Source organism: Cibotium barometz, chromosome 16, assembly GCF_041138505.1.
Source record: "Cibotium barometz isolate CiBa-2024 chromosome 16, ASM4113850v1, whole genome shotgun sequence".
NCBI lineage: Eukaryota > Viridiplantae > Streptophyta > Polypodiopsida > Cyatheales > Cibotiaceae > Cibotium > Cibotium barometz.
Window position 1 is genome coordinate 14,182,541 of NC_141061.1, and position 18,079 is coordinate 14,200,619.

An 18,079-nucleotide genomic window follows, 5' to 3' on the forward strand; every position below is an offset into this window, starting at 1 on the left:
ACTTATTTGCTGTACTAATTCTTTCTATTTGCTACTTCTCTTAGTGCTAGGCTTCATTATGGCTGGGTCTGCCCTGCATCTCTGGAGGTTTGACAGAAACTCAGTACGAAGGGCTTTGTGTGAATATATGCTCTTATTTGTGTGTGTGTGTGTGGAGTGCGTGTGTGAGAGCATATCATGATACAGAGTTCTACACCCACTATTGGGCACTGATGACGTTAGTGGGGATGTCGTAGTATCTAGTCCATACCTATGCATAATGGAGTTGATAGTTATATAGTCTTGTGGGTTGACTACCATGAGTATATAACATGCACGTTCCTAAAAGGTGAATTTGGGCATGTTCCTGGATTCATCTAGGTATATAGTACAACAAAAAATCCCCAATTTTCTTTTTCAAAATTGGGTATTGGAGCATAGAATTTTTTTTCCCTAATTTCATTTTTCAAATTTCGGAGTCAATGTCCCAAAAATTGGAACATTGGACTTCCATTTGGGACATTGACCAATGCCAAGCCCCATACTACATAATGTAGAGTCTATAGAGTCCAGACTTGATTCTTGGAATGCCCTGGCGCCCAATGTGGTTCAAATGCCAGCGATTTCATAAGCGTGTGGGTCTTGGCAGTCTAGGACATGATTTAGGAAGGTGGCAGTGGGCACCTCTAGGGCCTAGAAAGGCTATCACGGGCTGCATTGTCCAGTAAAGTGCCACCATGTTGTGTGGTGTGCATTGTGTAAACTTACGTGCATGGGGGCAGGGGACATGTCATATGCATCCCATGTGCAAGACTCGTGCAGGCTTAACCCATAGCTATTTCCTTGCAGGGTAGCAAGATAAAGAATAAGATTAGAACCAGTTTTGGACTTAATTCAGGAACCACAGTAGCTAGGTGTGGTCAGGGAAGGCATTGGAGGAACCCAAGGGGCTGTTGGCCAGCTTTTGTGGAGCTTTATCTGAGTCCGCTGCAGCATGTAAAAGGCCCAGGGACCTAGCCGACAATAAGTCGGCCAATCCAGATGGGCTTTTTCATGGCTATAAATAGCATCTTGTTGAGATCTTTTGATTCATTCAGTCCTCCATGGACTGGGTCACATATTTAGGACTTAGATTAGGGCTTCTACTTTTTTCATGATCCAACTAAGGGCTGCAAGATTGTACATCCTTTTTGTACCATATGAATATACTGAATACTCATCTCTCTCTCTCTCTCTCTCTCTCTCTCTTCTCTATCTTTTGTATGTGTTTTGCATCAAACATGTTCCAGGATGGTGTTTAGGGCTGAGAGAAGACTCCCGAAGCTTCTGCATGTGACACCCAGTCTGGGACGAGTCAACCACGGTTCCACTCTAAGCGTCCAAGGTCAAGTGTACAAGTCCCTTACATGGTCTTGGTTAGGTGTGCATTGTCCTGCGCATGAAGCAATGCGAGTCGGTACTGTGAGTCTCCCTGTGGAATGATGTGAGGTGCCAGGCAGCCAAGGCACATTGGCTGCCCAACAACTAGCACAGGCCTAGACAATAGCCTGGACAGCATGCGCAAGGCGGCAGCAAGCAGGTGTGAAAGCACATGGATTAAAGGAATCTTTTCCAAGTCATGTAGAGTAAATATGCAGGCCGACTGCTTCTAGAGCAAACCAACCAGCATGAGTAGGGGCTATAAATAGCCAAGCATAGAATCATGTAGAGTAAATATGCAGGCCATCTGCTTCTAGAGCAAACTGACCAGCATGAGTAGGGGCTATAAATAGCCAAGCATAGAATCATTCATTTATCTGAACATTCACAAGGGGTTGCTGAATTCCAAGGGCAAGGACAGCCAAGGGAGCTCTCAGCCAAGTTGAAGGTGAAAGGTCAAGAACCAGATTTTATTTGCATATTTGCATCATTCTAATAAAGCAAATACACCATTCGTGGTGGGTGCCCTACAGAGGGTATTCAGGACCCAATATTGTGTCCGACTCCCTCTCTCTCTCTCTCTCTCTCTCTCTCTCTCTCTCTCTCTCCATGATGTAACCTTTTGGTCTCATAGGTCATTTTGGCCTTTTGTAGATGTTAATACAACTCTCTCTCTCTCTCTCTCTCTCTCTCTCTTTTTCTACACATCTTTCTCTATGTTGTGTGTTATCTTCATTGTGAAAGATTGCTAGATTCTGTCTATTAAAGTTACACCGATTCTACCCATCAAGCTTCCGCATGTTACATTGGTATTAGACCCTCCTTCAAGTGTGAAGATTCAGCTAGAAAACCTAGAAAAAAGAAAGAAAGATTTTTTTTTGCTTGTATGGTTGGTTTTTAGACTCCGGAGGATCACCCCTTTCGGTGTGACTCCTGTCCCTAGAAGGATGGTTGGTTTTTAGCCTTTGGAAAGTCTCCAATCCAAGATCTATCATTTCAAATTCCTTACTACTGAGGGTAGCTTTTGTTTGAGCAATGTCAGCTGTATGGCTGCCTATGATGATCAAGTTGTCCACATAAAGAATGAAAAGAGTATATAACCCTTTCTCAAGGCTGATGTAGAGATTTGGATCAGCCGCCGAACGCTTGAAACCCTTCTGCTGAAAGAAAGCAAGCTCTGGGGGCTTGTTTCAAACCATACAAGGCCTTCTTCAGCCTGTAGACCATACCTTTGGAGCTAGGAACCGGGGGCTGTTCCACGTAAACTTCCTCCTTTAGCTTTGTCACGTGCACACCCATCAGGTGTACAAGTGGCATGGCATCATCAGACATATAATCAGGATATTCATTCAGGCATATATCAGTATGAGCATCATATGGGGGTGTTTTAAGTCATCATGAGCATATAAGGTATTAATGTGCATCAAGTCAGGGTTGTCAGCATCAGCCGACAGCATATCTACATCAGCCGACCAGCATTTTATAGCATTTATGGCATTTTATGGCATTTATGGCATTTTATGGCAGTCGTGGGCATTTGCATCTGGCCGATTGCAGCAAGGCTGGCTGACCAGCACCAGTTACTCATATAAATAGAGGCGCATCATATTCAGTCCATCATGGCATCTGACATCAGCGTTTCAGCCCATCCACGCATCCAGTTCAGCACAGCACATCTCATCTAGTTCAGTCCCTCAGATTCAGCGAACGCATCCATCTCCTCAGCGTTTCCTTCCCAGGCAACAGGAGAACATCTGCGTTTTCAGCATCGCATCAGCATTTCATCAGTCCCAACGCCATCCCTTCAGCGTTTCCTTCCCAGGAGACAAGGGAAAGACAGTGGGACAGCAGTTCATCCAGCTAGCTGGAGAGAGAACTAGGAACAAGAAGCCTCCCCTTTGATGTGAGCTCTTGGAAAAATACGAGAAAAAGAGAGTTACAGGAGTGTGCACACAAGGCACCAGGATATGACGTGATTGAAGGTGCGATTGCTGAAGTATACCAAAAACAAGGTGTATACTTGAATGAGTAAACACAAGACTCCGGGAGTATGCAGTCCATGTAGATTGGAAGGGTCAACCCCGGATCGCTCGCTGAAGCCCCCCCCCCCCCCCCCCCCCCCCCCCCCCCCCTTGCTCGCGCTGCTGCCTCCACGCCCTTCCCCCTTCCCGCCCACGCGTCTGTTCCCCCCCCGCCTGCCTTTTGTTTCTGCCGCCCTCGCACTTGCTTCCCCCCCCCCGCCTGGTTCTCTTGCGCCCCCCGCCCCAGCGCTGTAGCGCCCGCCCCCTGCTCCTCTCCATCGCGCCCCCCTCCCTTCTTCAGCACCCCGCCCCCCTCCGCCAGTCTCCGCCCTCTCACCCTTTCGCGTTGCTTCCGCCCCCCCCCCCGGTTTTTTTTTCTTCGCCACCGCCTTACCCCCCCCTCCCCTTCTTTCTGTTTTTTCCGTCCCCTGGGGTTTTTTTTGCCTTCCGCCTTCCCCCTCCGCCATTTGTGTGCAGCTCAGCTCTTGCAGGACTCTCCGCATTCGCTCCGCCTTCGACATAGCTTTAGACTCTGATGGAGGCTCCTCCCGCCCCACCTCAGAGAGGGACTCTTCCGCAGCCCCCTCGCCCGCCCCTGAGGATACCCCCATCAGGCTTTCTCTTTCGCTAGAAGAGGAAGCGAGCCTCGCCGCAGAGGTGGAACGCCTCCAGGCACATTCCACCATCTGCCGTATAGTCGGCACTCGTCCCAGCAGAGGGGAGATCCGAGATCTTCTCCAGGCCTGCCTTCTTGCAGATGTGGGCAAGATCCTGGACGTTCAGCTACTGGGCCGTGGACACTACCAGATTGAGTTCAGGACAGCCCAAAGTGTGGCCCAGGTCCTAGCCATGAGTCCCCTTGACATCAGGGGCGCTCGGACATTCTTCAGACCTTGGCAGCATGGCTTTGACCCAGCAGCGGCCGAGCAGGGAGAGCGCCTTTTCCATGTTACGGTTTACTTCCCTGGACTCCGCCGTGAGTACCTTCCGCTCCTTTCTAAGCTAGGAGCATTGGTGGGCTCGGTGCTTGAGACTGGCCCCACAACAGCTTCAGTGGTAGCTAGAGTAGCTGGGCTACCTTCGATCAGAGTTTTGGTTCCTGACATCTCCTCCCTTCCGAAGGTCATTCAGCTACCTAGGATGGGGGGGGATGGATTGATCAGAGAGTGGAGTTTTCAGGGCTCCCAAACCAGTGCTTTATCTGCAGGTAGGTTGGCCACATGGCCAAGGCCTGCTGCCCTCGCAGGAGACCCCGACCTTCACCGCAACAGCAGGCCCCCGATGGCCCGCCCACAGATGCGGCTTGGCAGGCAGCCTCCGGGACACCTGCTCAGCCCATAGAGACCTCGGAGTGGCAGCCTGGACAGGGGCGCCGTCGAGGGAGACAGCCACAGCAGCACGCCCAGAGACCGATGCAGCAGCAGTCACAGTCTCAGCATCACTGGGTTCCCGTGAGGAGCAGCTTTGCTCCCCTCCAGGAGGAGACCCTAGCACCGACTGAGGACCAGGAGATGCCAGCACCCCCTCCTTCGCCCCCGTCCCCCCCGTCCCCCGTCCCCCCCTCCCGCCTCGCTTCCACCTTCGCCTCCTCCCGTTCTCGCTCCGGTTTTGGCAGTGGCTCCTTCTCCACCCCCTTCTCCCCCCCTCCTCCCCCCCCGCTCGCCTCATCTCCTCGGGAGGCCCTGGCAGTTCCCTGGCGCTCACCTGCAGTCCGGCGAACACTGAGCACCGACCTTGCTCGAGCACCGCAGAGGAGACCTACCATGCCGATTCGGGCTTCACGGATATCCTCTATCCGCAGTCGGCTGAGTCGTCTCGACACTAGACAGCGCTCGGAGGCTTTTGATTACTCCTTCACACGGCTTTTTGGAGCGGAGGGCCCCCATGAGCCAACACCCATCAGAGTTCATGTAGTGATACCTCCGGCCTGAGGGGAGGAGGCACTTGATTCAGCGGGGGCCTTCTCATTCCCTCTCTGTGGCCCTAGCGACCGGGAGTAGACTCTGGATCTCGCTCTCAGCATTTTGAAGACTCAGGCAGTTGAGTTTTCTCATCATGTGAGCGATCTGGAGGTGACAGACGTGATAGGCCGACTATGGGAGTTGGCTCATTTTTTCTTTGATATCGGGAGTGTGGATGCCTCCCGGATTCGACATTTGGTGGTTCGCATAGTGGCAAACTTAGCACGCGACCCTGGATATGTATGCATACACAAGGTTGCTCTGTCTGAGCGGGAGGCAGTCGCCATGGGACACAGCCACTGGCGCCTGATCCGAGATTCTTGCAGCACACCGGGTGGGCAGATTCGTAGCCGCTTGGATGGGGACTATTCTCCATCCAAGCCGCTTGCGAAGGCCCGCCGTACGGCTGAGACAGCCTCCACCTCAGCAGGTCATCCATGAGGATCATCTCATGGAATGTACAGGGCCTTGGCGGCGCACACTATATACGTTATCGTGGTTGCTTGAGGCAGGAGCTTCAGAGATGCCTGGTTGGGGGCAGTATTGATATTCTGATGATGCAGGAGCACCATTTGGGTGAGAGTAGGATCCGGAGATACGGTTCGGTGATGCCTGGTAGATGGGACACCTTTTGGTCTGCAGGGTTTGGCCCCTTGGGTGGGCAGGGAGGAGTATGTATGGTCATTGCGGATGTATGGCGGCAAGCCATTGTGGATCGCGGGATCATTGTGCCTGGTAGAGCACAGTATGTCATTCTGAGGATGCATGATGAGCTCTTTGGCGTGCTCAATGTCTATGCACCCAACCATGCTAGTGCCAGAGCAGAGTTCTGGACCCAGGTTAGGATGCATTGCCAGAGGCTGCACATTGGTGTGTCGGGGGGGAGACTTCAACATGCTTGAGGACCCGGCCGATAGGGTGGGAGGTAGTCATGTTACAGTGCACGGCACGGAGCTTCCAGCGTGGGAGCGATTTTGCATGACACTGAGGATCACTGATGCATGGCAGCATGAGGCTTTCTCCTGCTCTCAGGACAGTCTTAGTTTCTCTCGGTCGGATCGCCGGCAGGGAGGGACTAATCTATCACGGATTGACCGCTTCTATGTGGGCGACAGGTTAGGGGAGCGAGGGGGCTCCGTCAGCATTCTCGCTGGCATCTCTTTTTCAGACCATGCGCCAGTTATTTTGACACTTGAGGAGAGGACACGGGAGACCAGCTTGCAGTTGAGGATCCCAGAGAGGGTACTTACAGATCCTAGTCTCGCTGAGGACATTGAGAGGATTTGGCATGACAGCCAAAGCTCAGACCAGGATGCAGCAGGCCATTGTGCCCAGGGACTCATCGAGCTCAGCTCTTTTTTGCACGCTGCAGCCATGGTTAGTTAGTACGAAAGGTACGATACGGTACGGTACGATAAAATACGGTACTAATTGGTACCTTAAAATTTTTTGAGGTACGGTACGATATTAGTACGTTTTTTTTTTAAATACTTCCTAAACTTAAAAATTGTAGACAAGAAGTTACAAAATAGTAGAACCATGAACATAATGTCATCATGCCATTAGAGTACAAAATTGCTACAAAAGGATAGGCCAAAAACTCATGGCATGGGCGACCGCCAACATGCGTACATACATGATACAGTATACTACATACTACAATACATCATCGATGGTCTAGAAGGAGATAGATGCCCAATGCCTAGAGATCTATAACATATCAAAAGTCTACATCATCACCAACATCTGCATGATCATCAACATGATCACTACTAGAGTGTCCATCAAGAGAGTTCTCTGAAGAGGACTCTTCGAAGGTGGACGAGACACTCTGGGGATCATTCTCGCTAAGTAGGGTGCCATCATCATCAAACAAGGGCTCTCTAGGCAGTGGGGTATCATCATGAGGGGGCAATGGAAGCTCACTATAGAGCTCCATGAAGATTGCCTCCTCCTCCTCATCAGGCAATATGATCGCTTGCCTAATATGGCAATGGCAAGTGCACACGCTCCTGACAAACAGCTTCCTATAGGCTGCAAAGGGCGATGAATGGCTCTTTAGAAGACTGAAATTGCTCCACGCAACAACAACAACAACAACAACACCGCCAAAAAAAAAAAAAAAAAAAAAAAAAAAACTCGTACGGTATCGTACGAATCCGTATGGTACCGTACCGTACAGCAGGTACGTACGGTTTCAGTCGTACGACGTACGGAACTAACCCTGGAGCCTGCAGCCTTGACACGGCTGGGAGAAACTCGCGAGCGGGAGCATCGGTTGAGACGTAGCCTTGCTTCGCTTCAACGCCTTCAGGAGCAGCAGCCTACATGTGAGTGGGTGGCGTCCCAGCTGAGCCAGGCACGCCAGGAGGTCAGAGAGACAGAGGAGCACAGACATGAGTTCTACTATCGTCGCCAGGCCTCCCAGTGGACACAGCTGAGGGATAGAGTGACTGGGGAGTTTTTTGAGATTACTGGACCCCGCCATGCTCAAGCAGGAGTCCGCCAGCTCAGGAGGCAGGACGGATCGGTAGCCACTGAGCCTGGGGAGATCAGAGCCATTGCCACTGAGTTCTATAGAGACCTGCTTTCAGCGGAGCCAGCCACTGAGGCTCGGGATGCTTGCAGACAGACTGTGTGGGCCCATGTGCAGAGGAGGGTCACGGATCGTATGCGCACAGTTCTGGGTGAGCCTGTTTCAGAGGTTGAGCTTGTTGAGGCCTTGAGGGTCCTTCCGTGCCATAGTTGCCCTGGGGAGGACGGATTGACGCCTGCCTTTTTTCTGCGCTATTGGGACCTTTTGGGGCCAGGCCTCCGCAGGGGCTTTCAGTATGTTTTGGACACTGGGGTGATGCCACAGAGCTTTTCAGAGGGCTTGATCTTTCTTATCCCCAAGGGGGAGGGAGTATCAGATGATATTCAGCATTGGAGATCTATTACGATCCTCAATACTGTCTACAAGGTTAGCAAAGGCCTTGAGTTTGAGGATCCAGCCCTTCCTGGGGGAGTTGATTCATGCTACCCAGACAGGATTCATCAAGGAGCGTAGTATCCTTGACAACATTTTCACCTTCTGGGAGGCGACGGCCCGAGCTAGATTTCTCGGTGAGGTCCTGGTCGTGATGCTTCTCGATTTTGAGAAGGCATACGATAGAGTCGATTGGGGTTTCTTAGAGGGCACTATGCTTCGCCAGGGCTTCAAGCCAATTTGGATTTGAGGAGTGGCGGCTCTATATTCCACAGCTCGTAGCCAGGTGCTGATGGCAGGAGGACGGGGGCCGAGTTTTGAGTTGACCAGATCAGTCTGTCGGGGTGTCCTCTCACCCCGTTTCTTTTTCTCTTCTTTGCTGAGGCTATGAGCATGTATCTGACGGCAGAGGAGGTTGGTTTGAGAGGACTCCAGCTCCCAGTCCGGGGGGAGGACCTGCTCGATGCTGAGTTTGCTGATGACACGGGTTTATTTTTGCATGGCCAGGAGGCCAATCTTCAGCGGGCAGAGCAGTCGCTTCAGGTTTTTAGTGCAGCTTCGGGAGCATTGATCAATTGGCGCAAGACAGTGGCCTTTTGGATCAGTAGCGCTCCCACTCCGACATGGAGCCCAGACCCGGGTTTTAGATGGATTCCTCCTGGCACAGCAGTGCGGTATTTGGGATGCCAGATTGGACTAGATTTGTCACCTGAGCAGCAGATTGCCCCGCTTCTTCTGAGCATCCGGAAGAAGCTTTTGTATTGGAGTACAGCTTGGCTATCCTTGGCTGGGAGGGTGGTGGTGGCAAATCAGGTGCTTTTAGCGACCATGTGGTACATCACGTCTTGCTGGATCTTCTCGAGCTCTTGCATCAGCCAGGTACAGAGGAGGCTGATCAAGAACTTTCTTTGGTCTGGGCGGGATGGTCAGCCAACTCGGGCTAAGGTTGCTTGGGCAGTTATTACACTTCCGCTAGCCCAGGGAGGCTTGGGCATTATAGATCCAGTTGATCAGAGTAGAGCCTTATTGGGGAAGCTTATTGTTCGGGGGCTGCTTCTAGGCGCTGAGCCTTGGAAAGAGCTTCTTTTTCAGCGGCTGCAGGCTCGGGCTCCCCCAGCAGGGGGCACTTGGGCACCAGAGATACGTTGGATCTTCATAGAGATGAGGAGGACAGGCCTCAGTAGAGGATGGGAGGACAAATTTTCCTTGAGCATCCTGCGAGCTTGGGAGTTACTGAGACCGGGACTCTCTCAGAGACCTCCTTCTTGTGATGAGGAGCGGGCCAGACAGCCGCTCATCTGGAGCCCAGCGGTACGCACAGAGTAGGGTCATATGCTGGGTTCTCGGCCTCGTCTAGCCTGGGGACCATTGGCGGCAGGCCCAGCACGTAGTTTGGAGACTGGCAGGTCTTCTGCAGTCTCCCAGGTGGAGAGGCTGAGTCACTTCAAAGGGGGGCTGATTATGAGGGATGACATTCAGGAGGCACTCACAGAGGAGTGGTTCACGCCTCTCGAGCCAGTGGCCCCATGGTGGATGGGAGCCTTTACACAGTTGGAGATCCTGATTGCTGTCAGAGCTTGCACTGAGGATGGTAGATGCCTCTACTATGAGATCCAGGATGAGGGCAGACTTTAGAGAGTGGAGGCGGAGTCGCCTTTGGTTGCAGAGTGCATCTTTCAGAGGATACGGGTAGTGGCCGCCGCTTCCCGGAAGTGGCATATTGATCCAGACCCTGCAGATGTGGACTCTGATTGGCGCATTCTTGTACTCACAAACACTCTGTTGGTAATAAAGATACCTCAGGGGGGGCTACCCCAACACCAGCCCCCCTAGTGCTGTGTCTTTGTGCAGATTTTTATATTGTTGTTTTGGTGGTAACAAAGTATGATGATGATGATGTCAGATGCTATGTATGATGCCATGATATTATGTATGGGATAAGGTTTTCTATGTACACGCTTCCGTATTTGTGACACTGGTATCAGAGCTTTGGTTCTCTAGTCTATGGTAAATCCCCTTATTGAGGGTAGCAGATAGAGCATTCCGAGCGCAAAAGATTATTTTGTTGGCAGAAATTTTGATCTGCAATCGTGGCTGATCGTGTGAGTGATAACATACATGTGTTGGGGAGACATATTTTGACGGCGAGGAGGATGGTCTTTCCAGCTGCATCGGAGCATTGGCGGCTACAGGGACTCTCACAGGAGTTCCTGGAGGATTTTTGGACCAGGCTCTGGGCTAGTCGACAGGCACGCAGGATCTCGACTTTCCAGTGGCTGGTTACCCACAAGGGCTCTGTAGTTGGCACCTGGCTTGTCTACTTTTGGTCTTCCGGCGGCCTGCGTCCGATGCGGCCACCCTTTGGAGACACAGAGACATTGCCTATGGGACTGTCCTCAGGTGCAGCAGATTTGGCTGCGGATGCTGCGCATTCTGGCCCCCCTCTCTCCAGAGGGCATGTATACGTGGGGTGCCGCTACTTGGTCGACTTCGTCAGGGCCTGCTATGGGCTACGAGACGGAGCAGGACAACCAGGCCATCAGCTTCATTAGGGGCCAGCCTCGCCTCGTTCCTTCACCGGATTTCTCGTCCGCCGGCTGGACACAGGAGAGGGATCTACGATGGGAGCTCCTCAGCAGCCTCACCATCTGGTTCACCTGGAGAGCCCGGTGTTTCAGGGCCTTTGAGGGGAGACTGGAGCCACCAGCAGAGACTATTCGGGGGATTTGGCAGGAGTTGATCCACACCCTACGAGGACAGTATGACCGCATCCGGGGCGACTCGGATGAGGCGATCTTGCGGCGCCAGGCCTCTCACACCACTTGGCGCAGCGGCCCCTTCTATACCCTACACGCGGGTTCCCCCGCTGGCACTACAGGCCACCTGTTTGGCTTTTCCCTCCTCCTATTGTATGATATAGCCCCTCAGTTCTTTGTACTGATATTTGTATTTTTCTGCACCTAGGGAGAGTCTCCCTAGCTGCCTTGCTTGGATCTCTGCTCTGTTTTCTTATGAGCAGGAGAGGGTCTTTTGTAGCCCTACGGGCGTTTTTTTATAACTAATGAAAGGATCTTTTCTCGGAAAAAAAAAAAGACTCCGGGAGTAGTGCACAAGAACAAGAGTGCCTATGGATGCTTCCACCTTAGAAAACTTTCCCTTATGAACAAGAATCCCCAAATATGCAGCAAAGAGGCCCTGAATTTGACAGTAAATGTATGAAAATGAAAGCCCCAAAAAGGTGTGTACCTTAGCAAAGAAGATGCTAATGAGCTGAGTTGCTTCTCCCCTCTTTCCCTTCCTTAGACACCCACGGAGCTGGAGCCGAGAACAGAGGCTGTCTAGGTCACAGAGGCTGTCTAGGTCACAGAGCTGAGCAGGGCGGTGGAGGCGACGTCAGGCACAGGCGGCAAAACCGGGGGCACCATCAGCTGAGGCAACGGAGGTGGTGCGCTAGGCACTAGCGCCGCCTGGCGGCAGCGGGCTCTAAACTGGCGACACACGGCTTTGAATGGCGGTAGATGGCGGCGACTGGCCTTGAGATGGTGGCGTACAGCTTTAGGGCGGCAGAGATGGGCAGCGCCTGGCTCTGGGTGCAAAGCTCCATGGGCTGTACAACACTAGCTCTGATACCAATTGATGGCTAATATCAATAGTGTAGCCACACAATAGTGAGGAGAAGAGGGAGAGATGATCATTAACAAGATAATCAGCACAATACTAAAGGGATTGTGGGAGACAAGATGTAGTGGAAGGCATAAATTCATTATACAAGTAGGTCCTTTTTATAGGAAAGACCTCATTACATATTCTAAGCATATGCTAGATTTGATGCCACCACATATGCTAGATAAGATTCCACTAAATATTCTAAGTATGATGCCACCACATATGCCAAATATGATGCCACCACATATGCCTTTTAAGAGGCTGCTCCTACACAAGAGACTTATACAGACTAGAGGTTGTTCAAACACATTTATTTAAGGCTTACATTGAGTGCTAGTTTACACAACCACCTAGCACTTGTTTATTCCCACATTAATCACTACTAATATTTAACATCAGGAGCACCAGAAGTGAAAACGCTTGATGAAGAAGGGGTGATACAACAGAAAACACAGTGCAAACACCACCAGCCACTGCAAAACTGCTCGAAGAAGCCAAAAACGCAGTCCACCAAGGTTTGCACCATGACGCCTTGCAGATGATGCAGAGGCAGGAGCACAACAAGATGAAAACGCTGATGAGAAGAGGGTGCAGGAGAAGAAAATGCAGCAACTGATGAAAAAACGCAGGAGCACTTCTTGCTCCAGAAAACGTAGAATGAGGGGGGAAGGGGTCACCAAGAGGTGGAGAGCCAGGACCTAGACGTTTGATACCATGTTAAAGTATGCACTGGAAGAAGTGATCACAAGAGACAAAAGTAGAGAGTGTCAAAGAGAGGGAGAGAGTAGGCAATGATCGAGTTCTATTATCATAGCATGAGATTACAATGGGGTTGTACAGCCAGCAGATGGGCATTGTGATTGTGTGCATAGAGTTGAAGAAAAGGGAGCACTAGAATGTGGTGAACTGATAGTAAGAGAGAGATATGAAGCCAAAAGGCTGAATATAGTGCAGTGAATACAATCCCGAGCAAGAGACCTAATAGTCTCATAAGTGAAGGATACAAAAGGGAGCAAGTGTGTCAACACATGAACCACACAACTCAATGAATGAACATATGGAATGGGAGAGGCCAGCCCATCTATATATAGGTAAGGGGCTGGCCGACTGGATAGGAAGACCTGACCTGGGAAAGATGCCAGAAAATAGGGGAAAAATGGGGAAAAAATAGGGTGGCCAGCTCACAATCAAGGGCCATAAAAAGGAAACAAATATGGGCAGCATATAGGAACATGTAGAACAATATGCACTCGGATTGATTGATTACAACAAGTGGGAGAGAGGCCTTTATATATGAAGGCCATGACGTGGGCAACTGCACATGAACTGGTTAACAGCAGCCCACGACCCATAAACATGGAAAAGTATATAAGTGCCAATAAAAGAGCCAGATCCCACAACAGAGATGCACAAAATTCTAACACTTGGATGGAGCTCTATAAATAGCATAGTGGGCATGGCTCTTAGGTATCTTCCCCACTAGGGTACTTTGTGTGGACGTGAAGGGAACATCTGCTGCTGCTCTCCGATGGGGGGCTCTGGGATTTCGCCTTCTTCCAAGACTTATGATGGGAGAGAGGCGTGATCGGCTTGCGAGGCTGAGGCCTTGGTGAGTCCATTGAGGATATCCCCCCGCGAGGTAGGTGGTGGGGGAAGCTGAGGAGCCAAGAGGAGGGAGGGGGATGCGGGGAGTCCGAGCTGGATACCATATCACTTGTTCTAGGGGAGGGTGCAGAACGAGATCCACTTTTAGAAAAAGGAACCTAAAGAGAGCCCCATGCCTACAATTGGACCACAAGGAGGAAGATGTTCATTTTGATTTCTCAGCTTTGTCCGTTTTAACAGACAATTTTGACCAGTTTTCCATAGGTTATGTGATGGTTGGCATGTTTTGTGCCATCATGTGTGATCGCTCCAAATTTCGATAGGAAAGTGCAACAAGGTCACGATCGGGGAGTGTTTGGCCGAGATGGAAGTGGAGTAAAGGCGAAAGATGTTCCCCTGTGCTCCCCAAGTTAAGTAAGTGGGGATGTCATGTGCAACAGTTAATGGAATGCACATGGACATAAATCTTAGTGTTACTAGGCTTTTAGGGGCAGGATTGGAACAAGCGCCCAAGGAGCCGTCTAAGAGAGCTAGAACCACACACCCAAATATGGAGCAAGTTGGCCAGTTGGAAGTGCCAATTACAGGGATGTGTGGTGCTTTCTAAATCTAGACTAGCTGACCAGACACATGCTCCTATAAAAGGATGGGCCTATAAGACTGTAACATGCTAACTATGTGAAAGCATAATTAATGATGATTAATGCTAAACAAATAGAGATTAATGCCAATCTACTTTGCAAGTACACAATAGAAACCAAATTTGACCTAAACTAATGTATATTACCAAAACATGACCTAAACTAATGTATATTGCCAAAACATGCGCGTGTACAATGAATTGCTCGTATTCAAATCAGATCTAAGACTGACATGCTATGCAAACAATGATCCTATGCATGAACTACTGATTACTTGGTGATGAACCGCTGTCCTCCCTCCCAAGCATGAATCTAACGCTCATGAAAGAGGCTTCTGCTGTGATGAGATGTCTTGTCTTCTGCTTGGGAACTAACACACGTCTCCCATATGCAAGAAGATCTCTGAATGGACATGAATCTTCCTATAAATATGCATCTGATATGCTGGTCGTATGCTTGACGGCTAGCCCTTTTTAAACCAAAATTTTTAATCATAAATGTCATTTAACATGTTCATATTGCACCCAATATATGTCCCAACCATTGTTCCATGTCCTGGGCACTTACGGGCGCCTATGGACTGTCAAATCTGCCTCATACTGTCCCAATTCTGCCCCTAAATATGCCTTTTAGGCAGCTGCACCTGTAGGTCACGTCCATGTGCATCCGGATAAAAGTGTAGCACGTGATCTTCCTTGTGCTAAACTTTTTAAGTGGTGATATTGTCACTTTTTTGTGTACTAGGTGTATGATCTGCCCAGTTTTCAACCTGTGGATTTCTTTCGCTATGGAGTAGGGTGTTTGGAGAGGCTTGCTCACAGTGGTGATGACTGTGCAAAAGAAACACGAAACAATCTACGTGTCATTGTAAGTATCAAGATTTTAATCTTCTTTTCTGGTGAATATTTTGGTTAACAGAGAATTAAAAAATTTAAAGCATACCAGAGATTTTATAGGTTGCAGGAGGTGATGGTACAGTGGCTTGGGTGCTTGGAAGCCTAGTAACATTACACAAAGAACTACATGCACATGTTCCACCGGTTGGAGTTATACCTCTCGGCACAGGCAACGACCTTGCTCGAAGCATCGGGTGGGTATGTTTGCATCTTAAACTCCATGCTGCTATGATCGATGTTCATTCATGTTGGCTTATCTGATAGACTTAAGGGCACTTGGGGGATTCACTATTTAAAACTCCTATATAGTATGTGCGTTCGTAAGGATACCTATAGAACCCCTTATGTTGAACCCACATGCAATCTTGAATGTTTTTAAGGCCCCAACCCCTCCAACCCAAACCCGCCCCCTTTTTCCTTCTTCAGTTTTTAAAACAGCTCATAAGACATGACAGCTCATAAGACAACATTTTCTAATGCATCTAGAGTTGCTTCTTTCAGGGAGGTTCTTTTCGTTGTACCTCACAGTCAGCAGTGAAAAAGTACCTTATCAAAGTGGGAGAAAGTACTACTAGTGAACTTGATAGGTAATGATGAAAAGACAACTTCATCATTTGCCTGAACATTGTCTTCTCTTCCTTATGGTCATGTAATTTTGCAGTTGGCAAGTAGTTGTGAAGATGAACCCTGCTTTGGAGGTGGATTTCCCACATGCTCTTCAGCCACCACAGAAAATTCCTGCTACATTACAGGTATCCCAAAAAAAATTTCATCACCAATGATGTCTTACACCTTCCTATGATAAGAAACTATGTTCTCCCCTTGTGCCTATGCAGTACCGATTCCTTGGATGCCAACCAAAGTAGACTAAGCTGCCTGTTTTCTTTATTTGTTTGACCAATCTACATGAGGATGACCGCGTTGCACTCAATTGCCTCTCAAGGTTACTGCAATCCTATGCTATGGGATATGAAACAAGCTGAAAGCATATAGCTGCAGGTAGTCGGACACACATGCACCCACCCAGATTACCTGTTTTTCTCTCAATTGTGAAGAAGGCACGGAATCTGTTGCTGTAAGTATGCAGGGTAAAGCTGAAGACTGCTGACTCAAAAGTGGGCTGTTAAAATGTACGAATTTGGATACCCTTTTACAGCCTTAGGCTCAACTTACTGCTGGTCAAGCAGCAGCAGCTGTTGGTCCTTGCTGTTTCTCCTGCTCGGCTACGTTTGCAGATCAGCAGGCTCACCACTTGCCCTTTAGCCATTGTGGCCATGCTCAAGGCTCTAGCTCTGCATTTTTTTGATGGATTTGTGTGAAGAAGCTAATGTCAATGAAGTGTATATCTTAGCCTTCCCTATTTCTCCATTGAATAGGCCACCTGCTCTTTTTCTGGGGCAGCATCTATGATCTGCTATGTTGAACTTCAAAGTACAGTAAAGTGCAGCCAGGTCACATCATCCATGGTTTGATGGTTTATTTTACATATATTTACACAGATACATGTCACGACTCTTGTGCAGCTCACTTTGCATATGTATGGAGGCACACGCATGGGCTCACACAAATACACCTACATAGACAACCTTGTGGACTCTGGTATACATGCACACACGCCTCGAGGACTTAAGTTTCCATATTTATACTCAACATGCAGGTAATTCATACGCACAGAGCTACCTGCAAGCGATAAAACTCAAAAAACGGAATCTCTAAAGTACGAACACCAAGATGAAAAACTTTTAGAAATGGAGCATTTGGAGAAGATATTTTGAAGACGAGGCTTCACTACAGGAGGAAGATTTTTGGAATAATGAACCAACCAGTTTCGGACAACATGTTTTTAGAAGCAGATATCAATGTGGTTATTTCTGTGACCACATTAAAACCCCATGTTTTTGTTTACAATGATATGTGGGCGTCTTTCTGGGTCCAGATGTGGGAGAGGAGGACTGGTGGCGGAGAGTGGAGAGACGTGGAAAGACTTCAAGTTATGATGCGCTCACGCATGATGAGGAGTAAGCCATCAGTGCCACACACCATAGTATTGGCCAAGACTCCAAGTTATGATGTGCTCACACATGATGAGGAGTAAGCCGTCAATACCACATGCCATCGTATTGGCCAAGTTCTGATTAGCCCCTCTCGTCATAGCTGCCATGTTCCATCCCATCACATACATACAACACATCTACACACTACATAGAGATTGCCTTCCACGATTTGCCTTGGAGTCCTCTAGACAACTGGCACAGGAGGGTCATAGTAGTTGTTGGTATGCACACACCATCAGTGCCCTTCACGTTTAGACAAGTCTTTGAAAGTCATGTTGATTGTTTATCTATGAAGATTTGTCTGATGGTGACATATCTTTATGCATGTACATGCACGTACTCTTGCGAGCGGGGATGCTATAGCACGTAGTCCATGCTGTGCATGATGGAGTTGATGATTTGAAGCTTTGTGAGTAGACTTTCATGTAGTCAAGATCACACTTAATTTTTGTTAAGTTTGAGAACAATCTGAACTTTCCTTTGGTATGCGGTCTCTTTCTTAAGAAATCACATCTTTTTTTTTCCCCCACTCAACAGGTAAGGGAAGTCTATGAATATGAAAATTCATACGCACTTGGAAATAACTCTTTTTTTTTGTTCTACTAGTTTTAGAAAAATGGAGTTGATGATGTTAGGAATGGTAGGAAAGAGAAAGGTGTACTCTATTCAGATCAATCATGAATGCCTAAGTAGACCTCTTACACCCAAAAAGTTGTAGGAACACATGGTCCACTTTCATGCCGTTGCTCTTATTAGTCATATTCTTGTGATTATGAGAGTGTGGTACAGGATGGTGATACGGATGATGATAATGCAGTCTCCTCCAGAGGGTTTTTTTTCAACTATCTTAGCATTGGTACGCTTTTTCC

General features: G+C 48.9%; 1 protein-coding gene across 3 annotated transcripts in view; it reads left to right on the top strand.

The window, feature by feature from the left end:
- Positions 1 to 18,079, top strand: part of LOC147630403 (diacylglycerol kinase 7-like) — a 54,102-nt gene that overhangs the window by 26,729 nt on the left and 9,294 nt on the right. Inside the window, exons 2-6 of one of the 3 annotated variants that reach the window (XM_086810262.1) lie at positions 15,005 to 15,127; positions 15,217 to 15,354; positions 15,658 to 15,743; positions 15,818 to 15,908; positions 17,988 to 18,066. In XM_086810262.1, the coding sequence (XP_086666388.1) occupies positions 15,005 to 15,127; positions 15,217 to 15,354; positions 15,658 to 15,743; positions 15,818 to 15,908; positions 17,988 to 18,066 (517 nt within the window). The remainder of the gene's footprint in view (positions 1 to 15,004; positions 15,128 to 15,216; positions 15,355 to 15,657; positions 15,744 to 15,817; positions 15,909 to 17,987; positions 18,067 to 18,079) is intronic. The other 2 variants (XM_086810263.1, XM_086810264.1) reach the window with 2 other exon arrangements.